The sequence below is a fragment of the Culex pipiens genome, chromosome 2 (genome assembly GCF_016801865.2).
Source record: "Culex pipiens pallens isolate TS chromosome 2, TS_CPP_V2, whole genome shotgun sequence".
Classification (NCBI taxonomy): Eukaryota; Metazoa; Arthropoda; class Insecta; order Diptera; family Culicidae; genus Culex; species Culex pipiens.
This window is the reverse complement of record NC_068938.1, coordinates 40,831,420-40,854,545: the sequence shown is the minus strand read 5'-3', so window position 1 is coordinate 40,854,545 and position 23,126 is coordinate 40,831,420. Positions and strand designations below refer to the sequence as shown.

General features: G+C 35.9%; 1 protein-coding gene across 7 annotated transcripts in view; it reads left to right on the top strand.

Moving 5' to 3' along the window:
- The first annotated feature begins 4,518 nt into the window (after window positions 1-4,518).
- Window positions 4,519-23,126, top strand: part of LOC120420437 (uncharacterized) — a 33,018-nt gene continuing 14,410 nt past the window's right edge. The window contains exons 1-3 of one of the 7 annotated variants that reach the window (XM_039583489.2): window positions 4,519-4,593; window positions 8,426-9,098; window positions 22,186-22,394. In XM_039583489.2, coding sequence (XP_039439423.1) covers window positions 9,035-9,098; window positions 22,186-22,394 — 273 coding nt within the window. In that variant the 5' untranslated portion in view covers window positions 4,519-4,593; window positions 8,426-9,034. Of the gene's footprint in view, window positions 5,404-8,425; window positions 9,099-22,185; window positions 22,395-23,126 lie in introns of all 7 variants that reach the window. The other 6 variants (XM_039583483.2, XM_039583475.2, XM_039583470.2 and 3 more) reach the window with 6 other exon arrangements.

Below are 23,126 nucleotides of genomic sequence, written 5' to 3'. Positions count from 1 at the left end.
GTCACGTGTAATAAATTACACGCAGCAACGGCACCAGGACCAATGTTGTACCCCGAAACGAACAAATTCACAGCATGCCCTCGGGGGAAAACCACACCACAATGTCCTCAACCTGGAGTTTGGTCAGGGAGGGGGTCTGAACTGATTTGAATTGCTAATCTATTGGAGGTTAGATTCCGCGCCCCGCTAGCCCTCCTGCCAACTGGTCTACGACGACCCTTGGTGGGAACCGGCGAACCAGTTGGTGTGGCGAACAAACAAGCTGTGCCACATCCGGACCCCCCCGGTCCGGTCTTCTTGGAAATTCACTCAACCGGTCACAGAGGCCAACTACGTTGAGTGGTATTCAGGGAGGTTTTTACGAGAATCCAAATCCTCCGCAAACATCCGAATCTTCGGACGCTTTGACCCCCAATTGCCCTCATTGGCCAATGTGTCACGAAGGACAATTCGTTGAATCGTGCCGATAAAGAGGACCTCGGTTAAAATTCTTCCTCAAAAGGGAAAAACGATCCACTTTTTGTCCTTCAAGCTGATTTAAATCGCAATTACATCCTTCATAAAAACTTTCACTTCCCTTCTCGGTGGTTCTGGGAAAAACAAGCACACACACACAGCAAGACACGAGTCCATAGCATGGGGAAAGCACAACCACGTGCACAAAAACAGCCAGAACATGAATTGCACTCATTTTCTGGATTAGTGCCAGCACCGACCAAACTACCGAAAGGATGACGACGATGACTATGGCAGCAAAAAGCATGTGATTTATGTTAATTTGACTGTTCTCGTATACCGAATACAGTGGTCCTCTCTCACAAACACCACCTCACTGCACCACCCCCTCCTCCACCACCACAAACCCGTATTCTTGTAAAAGAGCTTTTCTATTTCCCAAACCCCCGCAGCTTCTTGTTCGTCGTCTTTCCGGAAAAAGTGCACAAACTCACAAAAAAAAGCATCGCCTCCCGAATGCATTTTTATGCTGCGTCAGCAAGAGCATGCAGCCGGCGTCGGAGCTTTTGTAGTAGCTCAGCATTACAGCATAACACTGTTGTGTTGAATTACAACCAGCTGCGGAATGCTGGTACAATCAGAGCATTGTTGCTTTCTTTCTCTAGGAACTGATTTGTTGTTGTCACTGCTGGTAGGATTTAGATTCCAAGTGCTTTTTGCTGGTGGAATTGAGACACAGAAGTTGAATATTGAGTATGATCTTTTAGAAATATTAAATTTATTCAATGACTGTAAACATAAATGGTCCCTTGCTAAACTTTAACAAAGTCAAAGTGATTTCAACCGTTTAAAAAACTCTTTTAAACATAAATAACAACATGTAAAAAAGTTATAAATGTCCCGATTTACTCTAGAAAACAGTTCTACACATCATCCCAATTGGCATTTAAGGATAGTAAAAAACGATTTTCAATGATTTTAAAAAATCATGAGTTAGTATAGGTGTTGGAGACAGATTCAAAAAGATAGTAAGGTCATAAAAATACACAGAAAAAATAATGTAAATTTGGAAGCTTTTATGATGTAATTTTACCTCAATTTAGATTAAAAAAATTACATTACACCAGAAAAGAGATAAAATTACACATTTTCAGAGGTAAAATTTAATCTGACATAAAATTTTATGTCAGGTAAAATGACATAAAAGATGTACCCCTTCCCAGATGTAGGGGAGAGTGGGGAGACTTGATCCCCGGGGACACTTGATCCCAAGCCTGTATCTCGTCAGCATGTGGGTAAAACATTTAGCTTTGTTCTAGAAAGTTGTGCGAAATTGACTAAAATTCATTGTAGAAAACAAAGAAAAAAATTAAAAAATGTTTGGATTGAGTTACACACATTTTTCTAAGAAGTGCTGCAAAAAACTTCCAAGAGATCTTTTTTCTTTGTTTTGATAAGTATAGAAAACACTCAAAAATTATTCAAAAAAATATGTTTTATACATGAATTGTTTGATAAACATATCAACTCCAAAACCCTTACGCATTTGACGTTAAATTTATCGTCATACTATTTTTACAATCAATTGTTTAAAAAAGTGCGTTAAGGGAGACTTGATCCCTGCATTTTTACAGTCACTGGAATCAGCCTCAAGATTAAATAATTTGGCTGGGTTTTCGTATATAGTTTCCTTTAGTATAGTTGTAGATAACTAACTGCAGTTTGAACCATTTTTCAAAAGTTTTGTAAACAAAAATTACCAGCTTTTGTAAACATGCTCAATTTTGGTCTAAAAAAGAAAATTTTAAGTTTTAAAATATTTTTTGCAATTCCACTGTGAAACTGTCAACTTTTCCTGTCCTTCTGGAGAAACGAAACGGCCTACTTTTCCCTACCACAAATAACAGAATGGAAAATTAACACCTTTCAATAACAGTGCTGAAAAGTTCTACTTTTCAGCACTGAAATGGGTGCTGAAAAGTTGAACTTTTCAACACTAGTATCGAAAAGTAACATTTTTTAATATTTTTTTGTTTTGAACGATGAATTTACTAAACACATGCATGTTTGACAAGGTGGGTCTCGTGGCGCAGGGGTAGCGGCTTCGGCTGCCGATCCCGATGATGCTATGAGACGCGGGTTCGATTCCCGCCTTATCCACTGAGCTTCTATCGGATGGTGAAGTGAAACGTCGGTCCCGGTTTCTCCTGTCTCGTCAGAGGCGCTGGAGCAGAAATCCCACGTTAGAGGAAGGCCGTGCCCCGGGGGGCTTAGTGCCAATAGTTTCGTTATGCATGTTTGACATAAAATTCCATTAAATTCAATTGCAAAAAATGTTGTAAGCAACTTGTTGCAAAACTTGATTTTTTCAGCACTCGTCGTATTTATCCAACTCGGTAAACCTCGTTGGATAAATGTACAACTCGTGCTGAAAAAATCTTCTTTTTGCAACTTGTTGCATAAACTACTATTACATGCTAAACTTGTTATATTTTGAACACAAACTTACAGGTTTAATGTGAAATTTCTGTATCTTATAGAAAATTAAAAGTTTGGATGAATAAGAAACATTTTGCTTAAGATTTCTTCAAAATGTTGAAAAGGGGATCAAATTAACCCCAACATTTTGAAAATGCCGGTTTATAACATTTTTTAAAAGGCTTGGCATTATTCGAAGAGTTTATCTGATGAAATACCATTATCAGCCAAACATAGTTGAATGTTTAAGCTTTCAATTCATGCAAAAAGATCATAGTTTTGTGAGAAATTGACAGAGTTATGTGCGATACAAAAAAAGGGGATCAAGTCTCCCCACTTACCATGATTTTTTTTTCTGTGTATATAAATTTTTCACTGTATTCGGTAAAAGTGATGAAAAAAGGGAATCCATATCATGATCGATATGGCTAATTTTGCAGTGCTTGAAAAAACCATTCAAATGCCATAAAAAGAATCGGATTTCATCAACTTAATGTTTTTCGGACCTAGTTTGTTTTACCTCAGTTTGGGCAATAATGAAATAACGGGTTATAGTAAAGTGAAGAATCTATTTATCAGACCTATCAACATAAATAGTAAATCTTACAATACTAACACAATAAATTCCAGTAAACATTTTTTTAAACAAGCTGCGCTCTATTTCAAACTTTTTTACTCATATCTGTAGCTTAGAGCACCAGCACCATCTGAAGCTATCAGTCTGCGAAACTTAAGCAGCGCTGCTTAAAAGCTGATTTAGAGAGCTCTCTAGCTGTGTAGCAAAAATACTGTCCCCGACTCGACACCATATCGCCTCCCGTTACTTCCACGGAGCCCGAGAGATGACTTGCCGGAAAACTAACTCCCGGGAAAATCCTTTCAAAATTAAACCATAAGCTTTCCCTGATTGAATCATGTGCTTTGTATTTATACAGTTGGATTTCGAATCCCACCGACAGCAAGCGCACCCCTGGCACTGGCTGAGATAGTCAGGAAAGGTGCGGGTTCGTTTTGTGACAGAACGATTTAGAACTGGTGTTGGAATTAATTTGGATTGCGAACGTTTCGATGGCAGAGAGTTCGAAGAGACTTGCTGTACGGATATCTTGGAACAGATATGTTACTATCTAACTTGTTTTTCTTTTTGAACCTGTTTGATCTGTTAATCTTTACAACCTAACAACTATCGGTTTGACCACCTCGATACCATAACATATTTGAAATCGTTTACATTGAATTGATTAAACAAAAATAATAAAGATAACAAAAAATATTACTAACCCATGATGAATCTTCTGTCTGCCACTCATTTCTACAAATATCATCAAAAAGTACGTGAAACCAAAACATAGTTCATCTTAACTGGTGAGTGCCACGTGCGCAAGCATCTACAAACCTGCACCAGAGCCACCTGTAGCTCCATCTTCAGTGTAAACAACATCCCGACCGAGCACGTGTTGCCTCGAGTGGGCTTGCCGAACTCTACCCGAATAGCTGCCACGTGACACGAACCATCTCGAACGCTGAAGTGTGTTCATCTAACCGGAGCTCCAGAGTTGGTCCAACTAGTTGGTATCAGTCGATGGTGGAGTCTCACTTCGACAGCATCCTTTCGAGAAGGCAGTCGCAAACCAAGGATACTCCGGTGTGGAATTTGTGGTATTCTAGTTGCTTCTTTTTTGTGTCAGTGATACTCTATTGAACTTCTGCCTTGGGAATGGAACTGTTGCTCTGAATTCCTCTGGAGAGTCAAATACCAACTAAAGTGACAACTATGTGACATCAAAGCCATTTCAATGGACTGGAAGAGAAGGATGTTAGAATCGTAAAGTGCAGTGCATGTGACCTGGTTGCTATTTTCGACGATGAATTCCGTGTGACAATGCAGTATGAACGTCTCTATGTACGGAGAGCACAGTGAGGAAGGACCCACAAAAGAACCACTCAGATACCTAATGATGAATGATACAAAGTGCTTATCTATTTCCCGGAGGAAAACCGCAACGTCCGAGGCGAAAGTTGTGTGAGAAAAGTTTCCCAACTGGAATATCCTGCACGAACGGACCAAAGAAGAAGAACTCCTCCGAATGTGTGTATCTGTGAAATGGGGTAATATTTCCCAATAAGTTCCGGGCACGATTTGTGAGTCCCCGTAGCACCTTTCGGAGTAATCTATCGGAGGAAAAATCGACCATCGAAGCAATAAATTCCGCCCCCAGAAATGGAAATCGACACATTCCAAAATTGATTTGAGCCGGAAGAGACGACCAAAGTCATAAAGCCAGCCGGCTTGCAACAAAACTTGGCGATAAATAAACATCACACCGGAAGGAACGAAGGAACGGTGGTGGCCATCATTCGGGAAAAAGACGTTTCTGGTCAAATCGAAAAGAATTCAACGAGGGAGTGGTGATGTGACGGGGACGGGTGTGAGGGCCATAAAAATCTACTAACGATGATGCCGCCTAGGTTCCGTGGACAGCATCCGTCTGGTGTTAGGTTCAGTTGTTCAGTGGTTCTTAATCGGAGGCTTAGTGAGAATTGTGGATTTTTTTGCTAAAAACACATTGTTTGAATAAGTGGCATCAAATGTTATAACATTCAAACATAAAAGTGCAAAAGCATGCTAAAAATACCGTAAACCGGGGTGACAGTGCAAGGCTGATTTTTTGCAACATGAAAAATCTAGAGCAACATGAGAAAAGGGCGCATTAGCATTTTGTCAGCCAGAACTATTTTGCAAATTCTTAGCCATCCATGTTGGCTCGGAATTTGCAAAATAGTTCTGGCTGTCAAAATGCTTCCCGAGCAGGGGTAAATAACACGAGAATACCAAATTTTGGTATTACTTAGGCAGATAACAGGGATCAAAATGTGCCCTTGGTTGCCCAGTAATAGATGGTAAAATACCATAAAATCATACCAAAGTCTTGTATGTGGAAGGGCACAACAATACCATACCATGTCATTCCAAGGGTAAAATAATACCTCAAAATAAAACCATTTCAATACCAGGTTGAGATCTTCTGGATTTTTGAACATTGGTTGAATACCGAAACTTTACCATCTATTACTGGGCAACCAAGAGCACATTATGGTCGCTGGTATTTGAACAAGTAATACCAAAATTTGGTATTTTCATACCATTTTTAGTGCAGCAGTTGCAGTTAGTGAAAACACGGAAATGATCCATATGCAACAGCCAAATCTACTCACCTGATGATTCCATGTTGTTCTTAATATCAATATATTCACCACATCAAATGCATTTGTCATTGACGAACGATTGAAAAATAAGTGTTATTAAAATGAAACTGGATTGAAATTCACCAAAATTCAATAATCTGTCAATTAACTCGTTTTTCAAAGTATTTGGTTATCACGACTTAGATGAATTTCTACGATTTAAAAATAATAATCTTAGTGGGTATATCAAATAATTTTGAAAATCAGCTTTAACATTTTTGGGATTCAAGTCAATTTAGCGCAAAATTAATTATCTCGGCAAAATTTATAAAAAAAATTTCCCATAGTTTCAGAGGAATTTGATGTAACCTTTCAATACCAAAATAATACCAAAATGTGGCACCCTGACTTAGAAAACTTTCCACCATTTCAAGTCATTTCTTTAGGGGGTATATCAAAAATGTTTAAAATCTAGTTTGAAATTCCCGATTTTCAATGAAGGCATTTGCTTTGAGACATCATTTTAGCGCAAAATTAATTATTTTGTCAAAATTGGTCAAAATTTGTCCATAGATTCAGAGGAATTTGATAAAATACTGTAATACCAAAGGAATACCAAAATGTGGTGTTCGACCATTGACAATTTTTGCAATTTTGCAATATCAAAATAATACCTTAAATTGGTATGATACCACATCTTGCTCTTGCATAATCCTTAAGACAAATTTAAAAGGGTCCAGGAATAACAAAATTTGGTATTGTTATCAGAGAAAGGTATTATTACGCATTTCCCTTGTTATTTACCCATGCTCGGGTTATGCGCCCTTTTAATTGTTGCTCCAGAAATATACATTAAAAAAACGAAATCGCTAATTTTTATAATGCGTCCCTTAATTAACTGTTTAAAATATAATATACCTCAAAATATGACTATTTTTACAATCACATTGTTGTAGGATTGGATCTGTTAGTTTGACAATTTTTTAATTAGAAGATAACAACTTCCTTGGTTGCTGTGCATCCTTAACTAAAATCATGAAAACGTTGATAATTATAAATATTTAAATAATCTCTGAGTGTTATGTTTTACTTAATAAAAATTAGTTTGAATCAGAAAACGGAGTGCACGATCTGTTTCTAAGAGACAAGTTTTATGTTTTATAGAAAAATAATTCAAAAATATCTTTAGACTGTTTTTTATAGTTTTTTATCAAAAATAAAATTTAAGTATTTAAAAAAAGGCAAAATTATATTTTGAGCAGTTTCTCAAAATTTTTTGTTTGATAATTCCAGAAAATTATTAAAAAAATTGTAAGAATGCAATCAAGGCTATTTTTATTAAATATTTTCAATCATTTATCTGAATTGCGTAAAACGATGTAATGAACAATAACTTCAAAAATGAGTTCCAGCATTTATTATTCAATTGCTTCTAAAAGCGAGTTAAAAACCTTGCCTAATTAATAAATAATTAAACTAAGATTAATGCAAAAGCTAATTTTATTTTTGCAATTTGTATTTTTTTTAACAAATTTTGTAATGGAGTCCACATAACTATCGGTCTCGCCCGTGTGGATCAATCGGACTGCGCACTGGATTCACAATCCAGAGGTTGCTGGTTTGAAACACGTGGCGGGCGCCCTTTAATTCTAAGTGTAAATATGAAAAAAAAAGTGTAAATATGAAATAAAAAATAAGAAAACCAAAACCTAACTTGGTAAATTTCAACTTGGTTTGCTTTCAATATTTTCTAAAAAAAATCTGCCTTAAACTCAAGGCAGTTTTTTTCTGGCTTGAACGATGGCAAGAAATATTAAAAGAGCCATGAAATAATAGAATAACTGAAATAATAAAACGAAGTTGACTTTATAGCTGTCGGCCACCATTGCTTGTACCAACAACTAGTGCCTTCCTTTTTAACTACAAGGACTTCGCCGCCTTGGGCTCCTAAGGGTTTGAGTACGGCACGGAGCGACGGCGCCGGATACCCATATTTACACTTAGAATTTTAGAGCGCCCGCCGCGGGATTCGAAACAACAACCTCTGGATTGTAAGTCCAGCTTAAATAATAACATAACTCAAAACAATAGAAAAATGTTATTTATTTAAATTATATGATAAACATATTGCATTTTTTTCAAATTTGCCTATATTATATACAAAATCTAACACTATTGAACACAAAATTAGAGATAAAAAATCTTCGATTGAGAACCACTGTCACCGAACCTAAGTCACCACCGTATCAACTATTACCGATAACCTGTGCCCAAAGTCATAAAAGTGAGTCGTTCTAACCCCCAGCCAGCGCTGCGATAGATGTGAACGGGTGTACGAACATCCTGACTTGCTCTGACTTGTCCTGACTCGTTTCTCCACAGCAGCCGCCACGATAAGAATGAAGAAGAACGGCTGTGGCTGAAGCAACAAAAAACTGAAAATAAAGTGAATTGATGTGTTTGGCGTAGCGAAAGTTCGAGGGGGGGATCCCCCAAAGGCGATTGTTTTCGATATGGAAAGAAATGGAAATAAATAAACCTTCTGTTTGAGCACGACGATGAAGTTTTGTAGCGACCTGCAAGCCATCGCCCACCACCCCCCAACAACAACAACAGGGGTAAAATTGTGCCAAAGTGAGTGAAAAGCGAAAGAGTCCGGGTGTGTGAGTGTTTGCGAGTCCTGGAAAATTCAAAGAAGTTTACGTGAATTGTGCCTCGGGTAATCTTTCATTTACATTCGCGGTAGTACTCAGAGTGGTGGAAGGGAGAAGAAAAGTGCGGGAAAAAGCGCGCCGGGAAAAATCTGCCCCGTTGTTGTTATTGTTGTTGTGTTGTGTGCGAAAAGAAAAGGAAATTCGACTGAGGCTGCAAGGTTGTGTTGAGCGGAGGGTGAAAGAAAAAAGCACAGAATAGAATGATGCTGTCAAACATGTTGGATTTACGACCCGCTCTGGTGTTGACGCTTTTCACTGTGATAGGTAAGCAGCAAAGTACTTTTCCAAAGGGGAATGAGACAGGGGAGGGTACAAAACATGATGAAAAAGGGAAACAACACCCAACCACCCAACCCAACAGTCACCCACATTCTCTTCTAACTCGTAAATTGTAAAACGGATAACGGAAGAGGGTCGAACAAACTGTGATGGAGCGCACATTATTACTGTGGAGCAAGAGGTTCGGAAGGTTAATAAATATTGGTATCCTCCGGGGTTTTTTGTTGAGCAGACTTTCAAAGAATTTTAATATTATATTCAGAGAGATAAACAGTAATTGATGAAAGCTTGGTAGGGGCGGACATTATTGATACAAACTTGTACTTTGAAACGGAAGCTTTCATTAAATATTGACAAATTGTATCCATGATTCGAAAATCACAAATTTAATGTTTCGCTTAAACCCAATTAAAGTGGGGTTTTATGTAGGGTGCTGAGTTTTCCATTCAAAAATATGTTTGATAATTTTCCAGAAATTTCAGGAAGGGAAGATAATGTTACAGATTCGTTAGTTTTTTAATAAAATAATTAGACCGTTGCAAATACTGTTTAAACTTTATGTAACTAGATCAAAAACTGAAATTACAAGCCATAGTATTAAGCATCTGAATGAAAAAAGTGTAAAGTGCATGAAACACCTGCCCAATTGTTTTGCAATCATTAGTTTTAAAAATATCTCAGTGTCGTAAAAAATGTTTCGCCGAAAAAAAACCGCTTTGCTTTTCTGTAGATTGAAATTTTACAAAAATACAATTTAAAAAAACGATCCAAAACATGCAAAATAGATGTTAAAGGAAAATGCATTTAAAATTTTTCGTTCGATAAGACTTCTATTTTCATTAAAATTTTGAAGTTTAAAAAAATGCCCCCTGATTTTTCAGGCCAATTTTTAAGGGTGGGGAGCGGCGAAATAAACTAAGAAAAATATTTGCAACGGCCTTATACATATGAGAATTGTAAACACTTTCTTTAAAATAACCAAAACAAAAAAACAGAAATCTGGAAAAAAATAAGTTTAGAAATTTAATTAATAATCAAAAATCAAAATCAAACCATCCACATTAACGACCCCCGGGTCTTTTGTGGTCTCTATTGCAAGTTTCTGCTCGAACCTAGGAGTCCGAAGGCTTGAATGGGGAGAGCACGCAAACCTCTTTTTACTCCAAGGAACCTTCCACCCCAGTGTTACGACCTTTGGATTGCGAGTCCAACCGCCGCCAGCGATTCCACCGGAGTAGGTTTGGTTTGGTGTGTTGTTTGTACTTATGGCATGGAGACGACTCCTACACCTGGAATGACTTAACGGCCTAACAACCAAGGCCGGAACCGACATTTTACTTCCTCATCCGATGGAAGGTTGCAGCAGATGGGAATCGAACCCAGAATCATCCGCTTACAAAGCGGACAGCGTAACCATTCGGCCACGCACTGCCACATAATATAATAAGTAAATGTAAAGAATTAAAGTGATTTGAACTATAAATCAAATTATAAATAATGAAAATATTAAAAAGTACACACAAATGGTAACACAATTTAATTCTATCATTTGGAAATATCGTAACTATTTGTATTCGAAAACACGAATTAGTTTAAACATGTTTCTTATTTGCATAATATTAAAACAGTTTGATATTTCAACATGTCACAAGGCTAGGTAATTTTTTCTATTAACTTCACGGCTCGGACATAATTCTGAAAGATCAAGAAAAAAACATATAATTTTAAAAATTCAGTTCACATGCGAAAATCTAAATTATGAAATGTGTTGTATGAAGATACATAAATGCAAACAAAAAAAAACTAAATAAAACGACTCTTTGCATTGAAAAACAAAAAATAGCTATACAAAAAATATTAATCATTTCCTGTTCCTGAGGGGTACACCCGTGAAGAGTATCTGGGCCGGCATTTACAAAGCGGATTCAGTGACAGCTTATTAATCAACTTACCGTAAACTGGGGTCAATCGGGACACATGGGGCGAATTGGGACAGCAGTTTTAACCATGTTGGAGCACAATATTTTGATTTTTCTGGTTGGTTTCGGTTAGAACAGACTCAGACCAACAAAATGTGTACATCCATTTCCAAATTTAAAAGCTATAAGGGTCATTCCATCTGAAGCGGAACAGCACTTGAAAATTACCATCTCCGATTCTGCTCAAATTTGGCAGAGCTGTTAAGACTATCAAAACATGCAAAAATCCCGAATTTCATCCAAATCGGACCACCCCCTCCATTTTTGTACCCTCCCAAAAAATCGACTTTTTGGCGATTTTTGAGCGAAACCCCTATCTTGAAACGGCGATAACTCAGGAACCACAAATCTTAGAGGGTCGGTCTTAGACTCAATTTTGAAGGAAATTGGACGTAGAATCCATGTCTGTGATCAAAATTTAGATTAAAATATGTTTTCTACCTGTATTGCGCAATTAAAAACTTTAAATGGCCGTATCTCAAAACAGCCCTATTTATTTTTTGAATTTGACCTCACCATCGTATTCCCCGTCCGATTTTACATAAGAATCACTTATCGACAGAAAGGAATATGTTTCGTTCCAGAGATATCGAATTTTAAAGTTTTGAGTATTTGAGATTAGCTACACTCGCCGCCTCTGCTAGAAGCACTCAGGCGCGCTGATGAATAATTACTACCTGGTGTTCTGTAAGATGAATCATTTTTATAATTTTATACGATTTTGAGATAATCAATACCTTGAACAACCTATTTTTTGTTTAAGGAATATTTATTGGGTAATTTTCAATGCACTGTTTTTCCTGATCACAGAGTCATTGAACCATATTAAGTAAAATTTGAACTTTGAATATTTATTTGCAAATGGTACAGAGTTTTAACAATACAATTTTCAAAAAAATATCATTTTTCTATTATTTTTATATTTTTCCTAATTCCTCATTTCTTCCCGTTTTATCAAATTATTTCTTTTATTTGAAGTGAGAACAAATGTAGAGCTGGCTGTGGTAGATGAAATAACTCTATGCGGTAGCAAAATATTGCCATTCAGCAATAACTTCAAAAAATCTGCCTTACGGTTTGAAAGGTTGATCATATTAAACCGATTTTTATATTGTGAGCCAGTTTCATCTGAATAATTGACAGCAGCTTTATCGTCTTTCAAGATTTCTAAATGATTGACAAACAAAAAAAAGAATATTGTTCGGACGGTGTCGAAATCAACACAACTGAATTTAATCTTAATCAGTTAATAAATCAGATTAATCTTTGTGATTTACTTACATTTTTCAGTTTTATACTTTCCGGAAATCCTCTTGCTTAATCATGCTTCACGAGAGTTTTAATCATGTTAATTCATAATTTTTAATACTATAATGTATCGTACACTTTTTCTTAAGTGTTTCTTACAAGATCAATTGCAATTTCCTGCTAGCTCTGCAGGAATTCCATTCTTGGGCTATCGATTGGGCTATCGATTGGGCTAGCACACAAATTCACTGTATACTTTTTTTTAATTTAAGATTATACAGCAGTTTCCTACAGTGATGTACATTCAATATTTGCCTATTTTGTTAATGATTATTTGGGATGAAATCTTATTTCAATAAAAGCAGGTAACAGTTATTGATCAGCGCGCCCGAGTGCATCTAGCAGAGGCGGCGAGTGTAGCAGATGTAGGTAATCTCAAATACTCAAAACTTTAAAATTCGATATCTCTGGAACGAAACATATTCCTTTTTGTCGATAAGTGATTCTTATGTAAAATCGGACGGGGAATACCATGGCGAGGTCAAATTCAAAAAATAAATAGGGCTGTTTTGAGATACGGCCATTTAAAGTTTTCAATTGCGCAATACAGGTAGAAAACATATTTTAATCTAAATTTTGATCACAGAAATGGATTCTACGTCCAATTTCCTTCAAAATTGAGTCTAAGACCGACCCTCTAAGATGTGTGGTTCCTGAGTAATCGTCGTTTGAAGATAGTGGTTTTGCTCAAAAATCGCCAAAAAGTCGATTTTTTGGGAGGGTACAAAAATGGAGGGGGTGGTCCGATTTGGATGAAATTCGGGATTTTTGCATGTTTTGATAGTCTCATCAGCTCTGCCAAATTTGAGCAGAATCGGAGATGGTAATTTTCAAATTTGCATTTTTTCTTGCACACTTCAGGTGGAATGACCCATAAGTGCTCTAAAAACTGCTGTCCCTATTCAGACTGAAGTCCCGATTCGCCCCAGATTACGGTAATGTTAACATGTTAAGGTTAACCTTAACATTTCCTAAGGTGTCTTGATAAGGTCCAGTTTGTGATGATACACTACCTTCCCTTTACTAAGCAATCGAATCCAGAAGGGAAACGATCGCCAGTTGTGTTACCACAAGGCTACGTGGCTCCGGCAGCTATACAAAGCAAACTTTTTTTTTTGTTTTTATTTCAAATATTTAAACAGCAATAATTCGTTTGAAAGTTATGTTAATATCTCTGATAATTCAGCACAAAATATATTTTAAAATACACAGTAAAAAATAATGTAAATTTGGAAGCTGTAATTTTGGATGGTTGAATATTACCTCTTTTATGATATAATTTTACCTCTTTTTGACTGAAAAAGTGACATTACACCAGAAAAGAGGTAAAATTTAAAAAAAATCTTTTGTGAATGTCATCGAAGCGCATTTTTTAAATAATATAATGCTATAATTTGCAAATAACATAAATGTAGCACAAAAATCTTATATATAGAATCTGTAAGCAAAATTAATCCGTCTGCATTTCTCATATTTCATATTTTTTCTCTTTTCTAATAAAAAAAAGTAAAAAAAAGGCAGCTTCAAAAAATTTAAATTCTTCAATATTCTCGACCACATCATACTTCATACCCAATCGATCACCCGAGTGTTCCTTAAATTGCTTGACAATAACGCAATTAATCGTTCCTCGTTTCAAATCGAATCACACTTCGAAAGCGCACAAATCGCCTTTCGTTTGCTGAATTCCCCCTCTCTCTTTCTTTCCCCCACTTCCCACCCCAAATGTCGATGAAATCTGTCAAAACCACACGCAAAAGAAAGTGATGAAATTTTCCAGCGACGACGACGTCGACGTCCCGCGGGCTGCTGGCCCAGTTCGTGGTGGATTTCCCGCAGCAGCAGAAGCTGCTTTTTCCGCACACACCCCCAGGAGGGAGGGGACTCGCAGGAAGTGCGGCGTTTTGAGTTGACCCAAAATAAGTGCCTTCTATTCAATTTTGAATGGATGCGGGTATGGATTTTATTTTTTCGGGACGGGCTTTTTGACGGAACGCTGAGTTCTAAACGGATACGGGTTTTTTTATTCGAATAGAGAGAATCGCGAGAAAATATCGTTGGAGTGTTCAATTCAAAATTTTTTTCTCAGTAAGTGTTTGTATTCAGTATTAAATATAAACAAAGCCGCATTTATGACGAGTAATTTCAGGAATAACTCTTGCCATCATCAGGGGTGACATTGGGTCTGGGGTGAGCTTGGATCATACAAACATGCTGAAATTTATCTCACCCCCAAGACCCAATGTCACTCCTGATGACGGTACACAAAAAGGTGCACCTACAATCCGAGCATGGGTAAATAACAAGGGAAATGAGTAATAATACCTTTCTCTGGTTGTGAAACCCAAACTTTGGCATTATTTGGTATTTAAAAATTTGTCTTCAGGATTATGCAAGAGAAAAATGTGGTATCATACCAATTTAAGGTATTGTTTTGATACTGCAATATTACAAAATTTGTCAATGGTCGGATACCACATTTTGGTATATTTTTTTGTACTACATTGTTTTATCAAATTCATCTGAAACTATGTGCAATATTTTACCAATTTTGACAAGGTAATTAATTTTGTGCTAAATTGAAGTCTCAAAGTGAAAGCTTACATTGGAAACCGAAAATTTAAAAACTTGATTTTTTAAATTATTGATATACCCCCTAAGGGAATTGATTTGCAAATGTGAAAATTATCAAAGTCAGGATACCACATTTAAGTATTATTCTGGTATTACAATGTTTTATTAAATTCCTCTGAAACTATGGGCAAATGTTGACCAATTCAAGGTCTAGGTAAATGACTTGAAACCAAAAAAAAATATTGTTGATTTTTTTAAATGAACAAATTATGTTTGTAAAATCATTGAAATTTATTTAAGTCGGGATAACGAAATACAGTCGACTCTTTGGTTGTCGATCTTCTCGATATCAATATTGCCCCATGTACCGATAAATTTCTCAGTCCCTTCAAACTGCATACTTCGGTTGCCTTTATTCGTCGATATTTTCTCTTGTTTGAAGAATCTCTTCCTCGGCGGTCCCTTGGATTCTATTTGCTTTAAATATCTATTCTGGTTGTCAATAATTTAACTTTCTCATGGCTTGCATAGACACTTTTCTTTGAGAAACGAAGCTTTGAACCCGAGCAGGGGTAAATAACACGGGAATACCAAATTTTGGTATTACTTGAGCAAATAACAGCGACCAAAATGTGCCCTTGGTTGCCCAGTAATAGATGGTAAAATACCATGAAATCATACCAAAATCTTGTATGTGGAAGGGCACAACAATACCAAACCATGTTATTCCAAGGGTAAAATAATACCTCAAAATAAAACCATTTCAATACCAAGTTGAGGTCTTCTGGATTTTTGAACATTGGTTGAATACCAAAACTTGGTATTGCCATGGTTTTATTTTTAGGTATTCCCGCGCCCTTGGAAAATCATATTTTGGAATTTCTGTGGTCTTTCACATATATGATTTTGGTATGATTTCATGGTATTTTACCATCTATTACTGGGCAACCAAGAGCACATTATGGTCGCTGGTATTTGAACAAGTAATACCAAAATTTGGTATTTTCATACCATTTTTAGTGCAGCAGTTGCAGTTAGTGAAAAAACGGAAATTATTCATATGCAACAGCCAAATCTACTCACCTGATGATTCCATGTTGTTATTAGTGATATTCTTCACCACACCGAATGCATTTGTCACTGATGAACGGCCTGTGCTTGAAGTTCTTGAAGCTTCTGAAAAATGACAAGATTGAAAAATAAGTATTATTAAAATGAAACTGAATTGAAATTCACCAAAATTCATTAATCTGTCGATTGACTCGTTTTTCAAAGTATTTGGTTATCCCGACTTAGAGATATTTCAACGTTTTTGAAAAAAAATATTAGTGGGTATATCACACTAATTTTTAAAATCATCTTTAACATTTTTGGGTTTCAAGTCATTTTAGCGCAAAATTAATTAACTCGTAAATTTTTTTTAACAAATTTCCCATAGTTTCATAGAAAATTGATGAAACCTTTCAATATTCAAATAATACCAAAATGTGCCATCCTGACTTAGAAAATTCTCCACAATTTCAAGTCATTTCTAAGGGGGGTATATCAAAAATGTTTAAAATCAAGTTTGAAATTTCCGGTTTTGAATGAAAGCATTCGCTTTGAGACATCATTTTAGCGCAAAATTAATAATTTTGCCAAAATTGGTCAAAATTTTCCCATAGTTTCAGAGGAATTTGATAAAACACTTAAATACCAAAATAATACCAAAATGTGCCATCCTGACTTAGAAAATTTTCAACAATTTCAAGTCATTTCTAAGGGGGGTATATCAAAAATGTTTAAAATAAAGTTTGAAATTTCCGGTTTTGAATGAAAGCATTCGCTTTGAGACATGATTTTAGCGCAAAATTAATTATTTTGTCAAAATTGGTCAAAATTTTCCCATAGTTTCAGAGGAATTTGATAAAACACTTAAATACCAAAATAATACCAAAATGTGCCATCCTGACTTAGAAAATTTTCCACAATTTCAAGTCATTTCTGTAGGGGGTATATCAAAAATGTTTAAAATCAAGTTTGAAATTTCCGGTTTTGAATGAAAGCATTCGCTTTGAGACATCATTTTAGCACAAAATTAATTATTTTGCCAAAATTGGTCAACATTTTCCCATAGTTTCAGAGGAATTTGATAAAACACTTAAATACCAAAATAATACCAAAATGTGCCATCCTGACTTAGAAAATTTTCCACAATTTCAAGTCATTTCTAAGGGGGGTATATCAAAAATGTTTAAAATCAAGTTTGAAATTTCCGGTTTTGAATGAAAGCATTCGCTTTGAGACATGATTTTAGCGCAAAATTATTTTTTTTGTCAAAATTGGTCAAAATTTTCCCATAGTTTCAGAGGAATTTGATAAAACACTGTAATACCAAAAGAATACCAAAATGTGGTGTTCGATCATTGACAAACTCTGCAATTTTGCAATATCAAAACAATACCTTAAATTGGTATGATACCACATTTTGCTCTTGCATAATCCTTAAGACAAATTTTAAAGGGTCCAGGAATACCAAAATTTGGTATTGATACCAGAGAAAGGTATTATTACGCATTTCCCTTGTTATTTACCCATGCTCGGGTAAACATGATTACATGATCATTTCCAAAATATCTGAAAATTTTGGAAAAATAAATGTTGCCTAAAATTTCTAGTCTATGATATGATTTCGAATGGAAAAATAAACGTTATGCTTATTTCATAATAGTTTGCAATCAATTGAACATGATTTTAAATAAAATGTCTATCTTCAATTTCTTGTGAAAATTTTAAAGGAAGGAAACAAAAACATTGATTACAATTTTTAAATTTGCCTTCCTGTTAGTTTTGGTAAAAAAAAGTAGGCCAATTTGTCGCTCGAGAATAACAGGACCACCCTCCCCCTCCCCGTTGACCCCATTTTTAATTTTTTATAACGCACAGCAAATTCTGTATACTAAGCCTAGAATTTTAAATTCATATTTATCCTGAGACCTCTATCTTTTTGTAGCTAGATTTGTAAGGATTAATATTAAGTTACACAAGAAACTCTCATTACAAAATTCAGTATCATAATTCAGTAAGGAAATTTCACTAAATTTTACTAAATAAAATTAGCTCAGAATCTAGTGTGTCAATTTTTCGATATTATTTTGCGTTATTTTCACAAAACATCCTCTACCCTTCAACAGCCCCAAACTTCCATTAAAATTACACCAAGTCAAATTTAATTACTCACACTCAGCAAAAACACTCCGTCGTGACCTTTCACACGACATAAAACCACCCGTTCTCCGAAACGGGGCTTAAAGCACTTCCCGACGTGACCACGGCGTCAGGGGTAATTGCAAACCCCTCTGGCCTCTGACTCTCCACGTGCACAATTTATTGCATTCGCAAATACGGAAAGCAACATTACTTAAGCCCCCACCAGGAGCACCGTACAAAGTCGCATTGCGCCCATTTTCGGCACAAACCAGGCAATGGGGATGCATCACCTGACGTGCAATTAAAAGGTGTTGCAGACTCCACACAGGTCAACATTATCGCACTAGGTGGTCTTTGGGTCAAGGATTGCTCTCCGGAAGGCATTTTGCAATCAACTGCTTTGAGGATGGCAGTGTCTGATTACGAGTAAACACAATTAGGATCTTTCGGTAGAGATTAATTTATTTTGTTCGATTTATATTGATTTGATGAAGGCTTACTTGAAAGGTATAGTTTTTTTTGTACCTAAATAAATATATTGTTGAGTGTTTTTTTTTCTCAAAAGACAAAAAATTTCCATAGCGGTAACCATCCAAGTCGATAAACACTGTTCAAGCTCATCCCAGGTGGAAAATTGCTTCTCTATGAGCTCGAATCGATATCACCCGTGTGCAATCATACGAATGAATGCGTTTTGAATGTTCGCTTTCTCGACGGTACTTACAGAGCACGTCTTCTTGGCTCCAGCCAACCACTGTTGCACTGTGGCACTTGCACAAGGCAATATCTGGTCGAGCTTTTCAGAAGAATTTTCATGCAAGTTATGAGATATTTTGATCGATTGTTCATTCAATGCTACTCATAAAAAACTGTGAATAATATTTTTGGATACGATTTTTAATATTAGCCATGTTAACTATTCAAATTTATCCTTTTCAACAAATGCAATACAAAAACTTTGTAAATTTGGTTTACCATCTTTTACTGTGTTCTAACAGATAAAGGCAAATTCCCCCTGCAAATCAACATACCCCCACAAAGCCAAGAGAACAAGTTCATCGAAAGATATTGTTCGCATGGCAGCTCAGACGAAGCTTACTAAAACTGCGAAAAACTTTGCCACATCACCGAGCACAAAAGCATGATGTTTCGACATCAAACGAGCATCGACATCACGACCGATGATCGATGCACGAAACTTTGGCTTCGACTCGTTGCACTTTATGGGTACTGGCTAAACAAGCTCGTTTGGCAGGAAAAATGCAACTTTGATATGAGTCGAATTTGCATAGCCAACTAGTCAGCTGGAATTCTGAAGAGTTTAGTCGATTGAAACAGTTCATCTTAGAATTTTTGTACACATTTTCATTGTATACTGACTCCTGGTCAGCAAACTTTCAATTTGAAAAAAAAATCATTACTGATATTTTTGGATAATTGAAAAAAAACCATTAAAAAAATAAAGAGTTGAGATATTTAAGAATACTAATTTAATTTACGTCCAATTCGGTCAGGGTAAACACTAATTAGTAGGAAGGAATTACTTCTTTTGAAATTGTATAACACGAATTATTCATAAAAAAAAGCCCACCATAAATGTAATAGTTTGTTTTGATTCTATAATATCCTGTAGCTCAACAAAGAAGCAATAGCTACTCCTAGTTTATAATGTTTCAGACCAGAGACGCAAACTTGAGGAAGGCAACCCGAGCATGGGTAAATAACAAGGGAAATGCGTAATAATACCTTTCTCTGGTATCAATACCAAATTTTGGTATTCCTGGACCCTTTAAAATTTGTCTTAAGGATTATGCAAGAGCAAAATGAGGTATCATACCAATTTAAGGTATTGTTTTGATATTGCAAAATTGCAGAATTTGTCAATGATCGCACACCACATTTTGGTATTCTTTTGGTATTACAGTATTTTATCAAATTCCTCTGCAACTATGGGAAAATTTTGACCAATTTTGACAAAATAATTAATTTTGCACTAAAATCATGTCTCAAAGCGAATGCTTTCATTCAAAACCGGAAATTTCAAACTTGATTTTAAACATTTTCGATATACCCCCTATAGAAATGACTTGAAATTGTGGAAAATTTTCTAAGTCAGGATGGCACATTTTGGTATTATTTTGGTATTTAAGTGTTTTATCAAATTCCTCTGAAACTATGGGAAAATTTTGACCAATTTTGACAAAATAATTAATTTTGCGCTAAAATGATGTCTCAAAGTGAATGCTTTCATTCAAAACCGAAAATTTCAAACTTGATTTTAAACATTTTTGATATACCCCCTACAGAAATGACTTGAAATTGTGGAAAATTTTCTAAGTCAGGATGGCACATTTTGGTATTATTTTGGTATTAAAGTGTTTTATCAAATTCCTCTGAAACTATGGAAAAATTTTGACCAATTTTGACAAAATAATTAATTTTGCGCTTAAATGATGTCTCAAAGCGAATGCTTTCATTCAAAACCGGAAATTTCAAACTTGATTTTAAACATTTTTGATATACCCCCTATAGAAATGACTTGAAATTGTGAAAAATTTTCTAAGTCAGGATGGCACATTTTGGTATTATTTTGGTATTTAAGTGTTTTATCAAATTCCTCTGAAACTATGGGAAAATTTTGACCAATTTTGACAAAATAATTAATTTTGCGCTAAAATGATGTCTCAAAGCGAATGCTTTCATTCAAAACCGGAAATTTCAAACTTGATTTTAAACATTTTTGATATACCCCCTACAGAAATGACTTGAAATTGTGGAAAATTTTCTAAGTCAGGATGGCACATTTTGGTATTATTTGAATATTGAAAGGTTTCATAAATTTTCTCTGAAACTATGGGAAATTTGTTAAATAAAATTTACGAGTTAATTAATTTTGCGCTAAAATGACTTGAAACCCAAAAATGTTAAAGATGATTTTAAAAAATAGTGTGATGTACCCACTAATATTTTTTTCAAAAACGTTGAAATATCTCTAAGTCGGGATAACCAAATACTTTGAAAAACGAGTCAATCGACAGATTAATGAATTTTGGTGAATTTCAATTCAGTTTCATTTTAATAATACTTATTTTTCAATCTTGTTATTTTTCAGAAGCTTCAAGAACTTCAAGCACAGGCCGTTCATCAATGACAAATGCATTCGGTGTGGTGAAGAATATCACTAATAACAACATGGAATCATCAGGTGAGTAGATTTGGCTGTTGCATATGAATAATTTCCGTTTTTTCACTAACTGCAACTGCTGCACTAAAAATGGTATGAAAATACCAAATTTTGGTATTACTTGTTCAAATACCAGCGACCATAATGTGCTCTTGGTTGCCCAGTAATAGATGGTAAAATACCATGAAATCATACCAAAATCATGTATGTGAAAGACCACAGGAATACCAAAATATGATTTTCCAAGGGCGCGGGAATACCTAAAAATAAAACCATGGCAATACCAAGTTTTGGTATTCAAGCAATGTTCAAAAATCCAGAAGACCTCAACTTGGTATTGAAATGGTTTTATTTTGAGGTATTATTTTACCCTTGGAATAACATGGTTTGGTATTGTTGTGCCCTTACACATACAAGATTTTGGTATGATTTCATGGTATTTTACCATCTATTACTGGGCAACCAAGGGCACATTTTGGTCGCTGTTATTTGCCCAAGTAATACCAAAATTTGGTATTCCCGTGTTATTTACCTCTGCTCGGGAAGGGACCGCTTTCCAAAGATAAATTTACAACCGAAATACCTTATGAGAAACTGGTTATAAAGCATTTCGAATTTGGTTGAAAAACAATCGAATAGTATCATCAGATTAAAATTTATTCTGCTTCAATGGCATCTGATTTAAAAAGACTTTAAACACCTATTTGTAATCCAGTGAAATGAATATCGATTTCCAACAACACCGAAACCAATCCTCACTAATTTCTGCAAAATCTATATTGCCACTCAATTTCAAAACCATTCTTCCGGTTCCGTTTCGTTTCTTCTTACTTCGCAGATTTCGTCAGCACCGTGAAGGACGTCCGCGTGAACGTGCCGGCAGCCATCCGACGTGGTGATAGTGCAAATTTGATCTGCCATTACGACATGGAGGGCGCCGTCCTGTACACCGTCAAGTGGTACAAGGGCAAGCGAGAGTTCTTCCGCTACACACCCAAGGAGAACCCCTCGATGAAGGCGTTCCCGGTGCTCGGCATCACCGTCGAGGTAAGAGCGTGAAAAACTTCGGCTTTTTTATTTTCTTGTATGACGAAAGAGCTTCTTCATTTTCAATTTCTCGCTGTAATAAAGATGATATCTCATCGTGCCTCGGTATGCCGGATTTCTTCGGGAATGATAAGGCATTATTTTAATAGATTTTCAATATTCCTGATTCAGTTATCAACTCAAAAGGGCACTTATGCTCAAAAATTCCACTTTGTTTAAAATCAATCTACTCTGCATACGTTGTAAAAAGCCTTATGAAATCCCGAATCCTGCACCATCGTACTCAACCCGTCCAACAGGTACATTCTACCCGGTTGACCTTCTGTAACATGCAGTTTTAGAATTTCATCACGACAAAATATGCACAACATATGGTCGTCCACCGTTGACACCGGGGCCACATCGTCGTTGATGTCCTTACGAGAGAGACAAAAAAAAAGTTCGTATAAATTGCTAGACGAGGTTTCCCAAACGACCGTTTACAGCCTTGAACAGCCGGTCGGAACCATGGTGGTCACTTTTCATACACAAACATGACTGCACTGAAGTTGTGTGTGTGTGTGCTGTTTGTGTCGGAGCAAAAAAAAAGTTCACAAAACTGACACCCAGCTCTTGACCAGCCTCCACTTGGCAGGCTTTTATAACTATGAAAGCCAACATAAAGCCGATCTCGTTGACCCTCTGTCCCTTGCCACACCGTACATGGCGCAAAACTAATTTAAAAAGGACTCT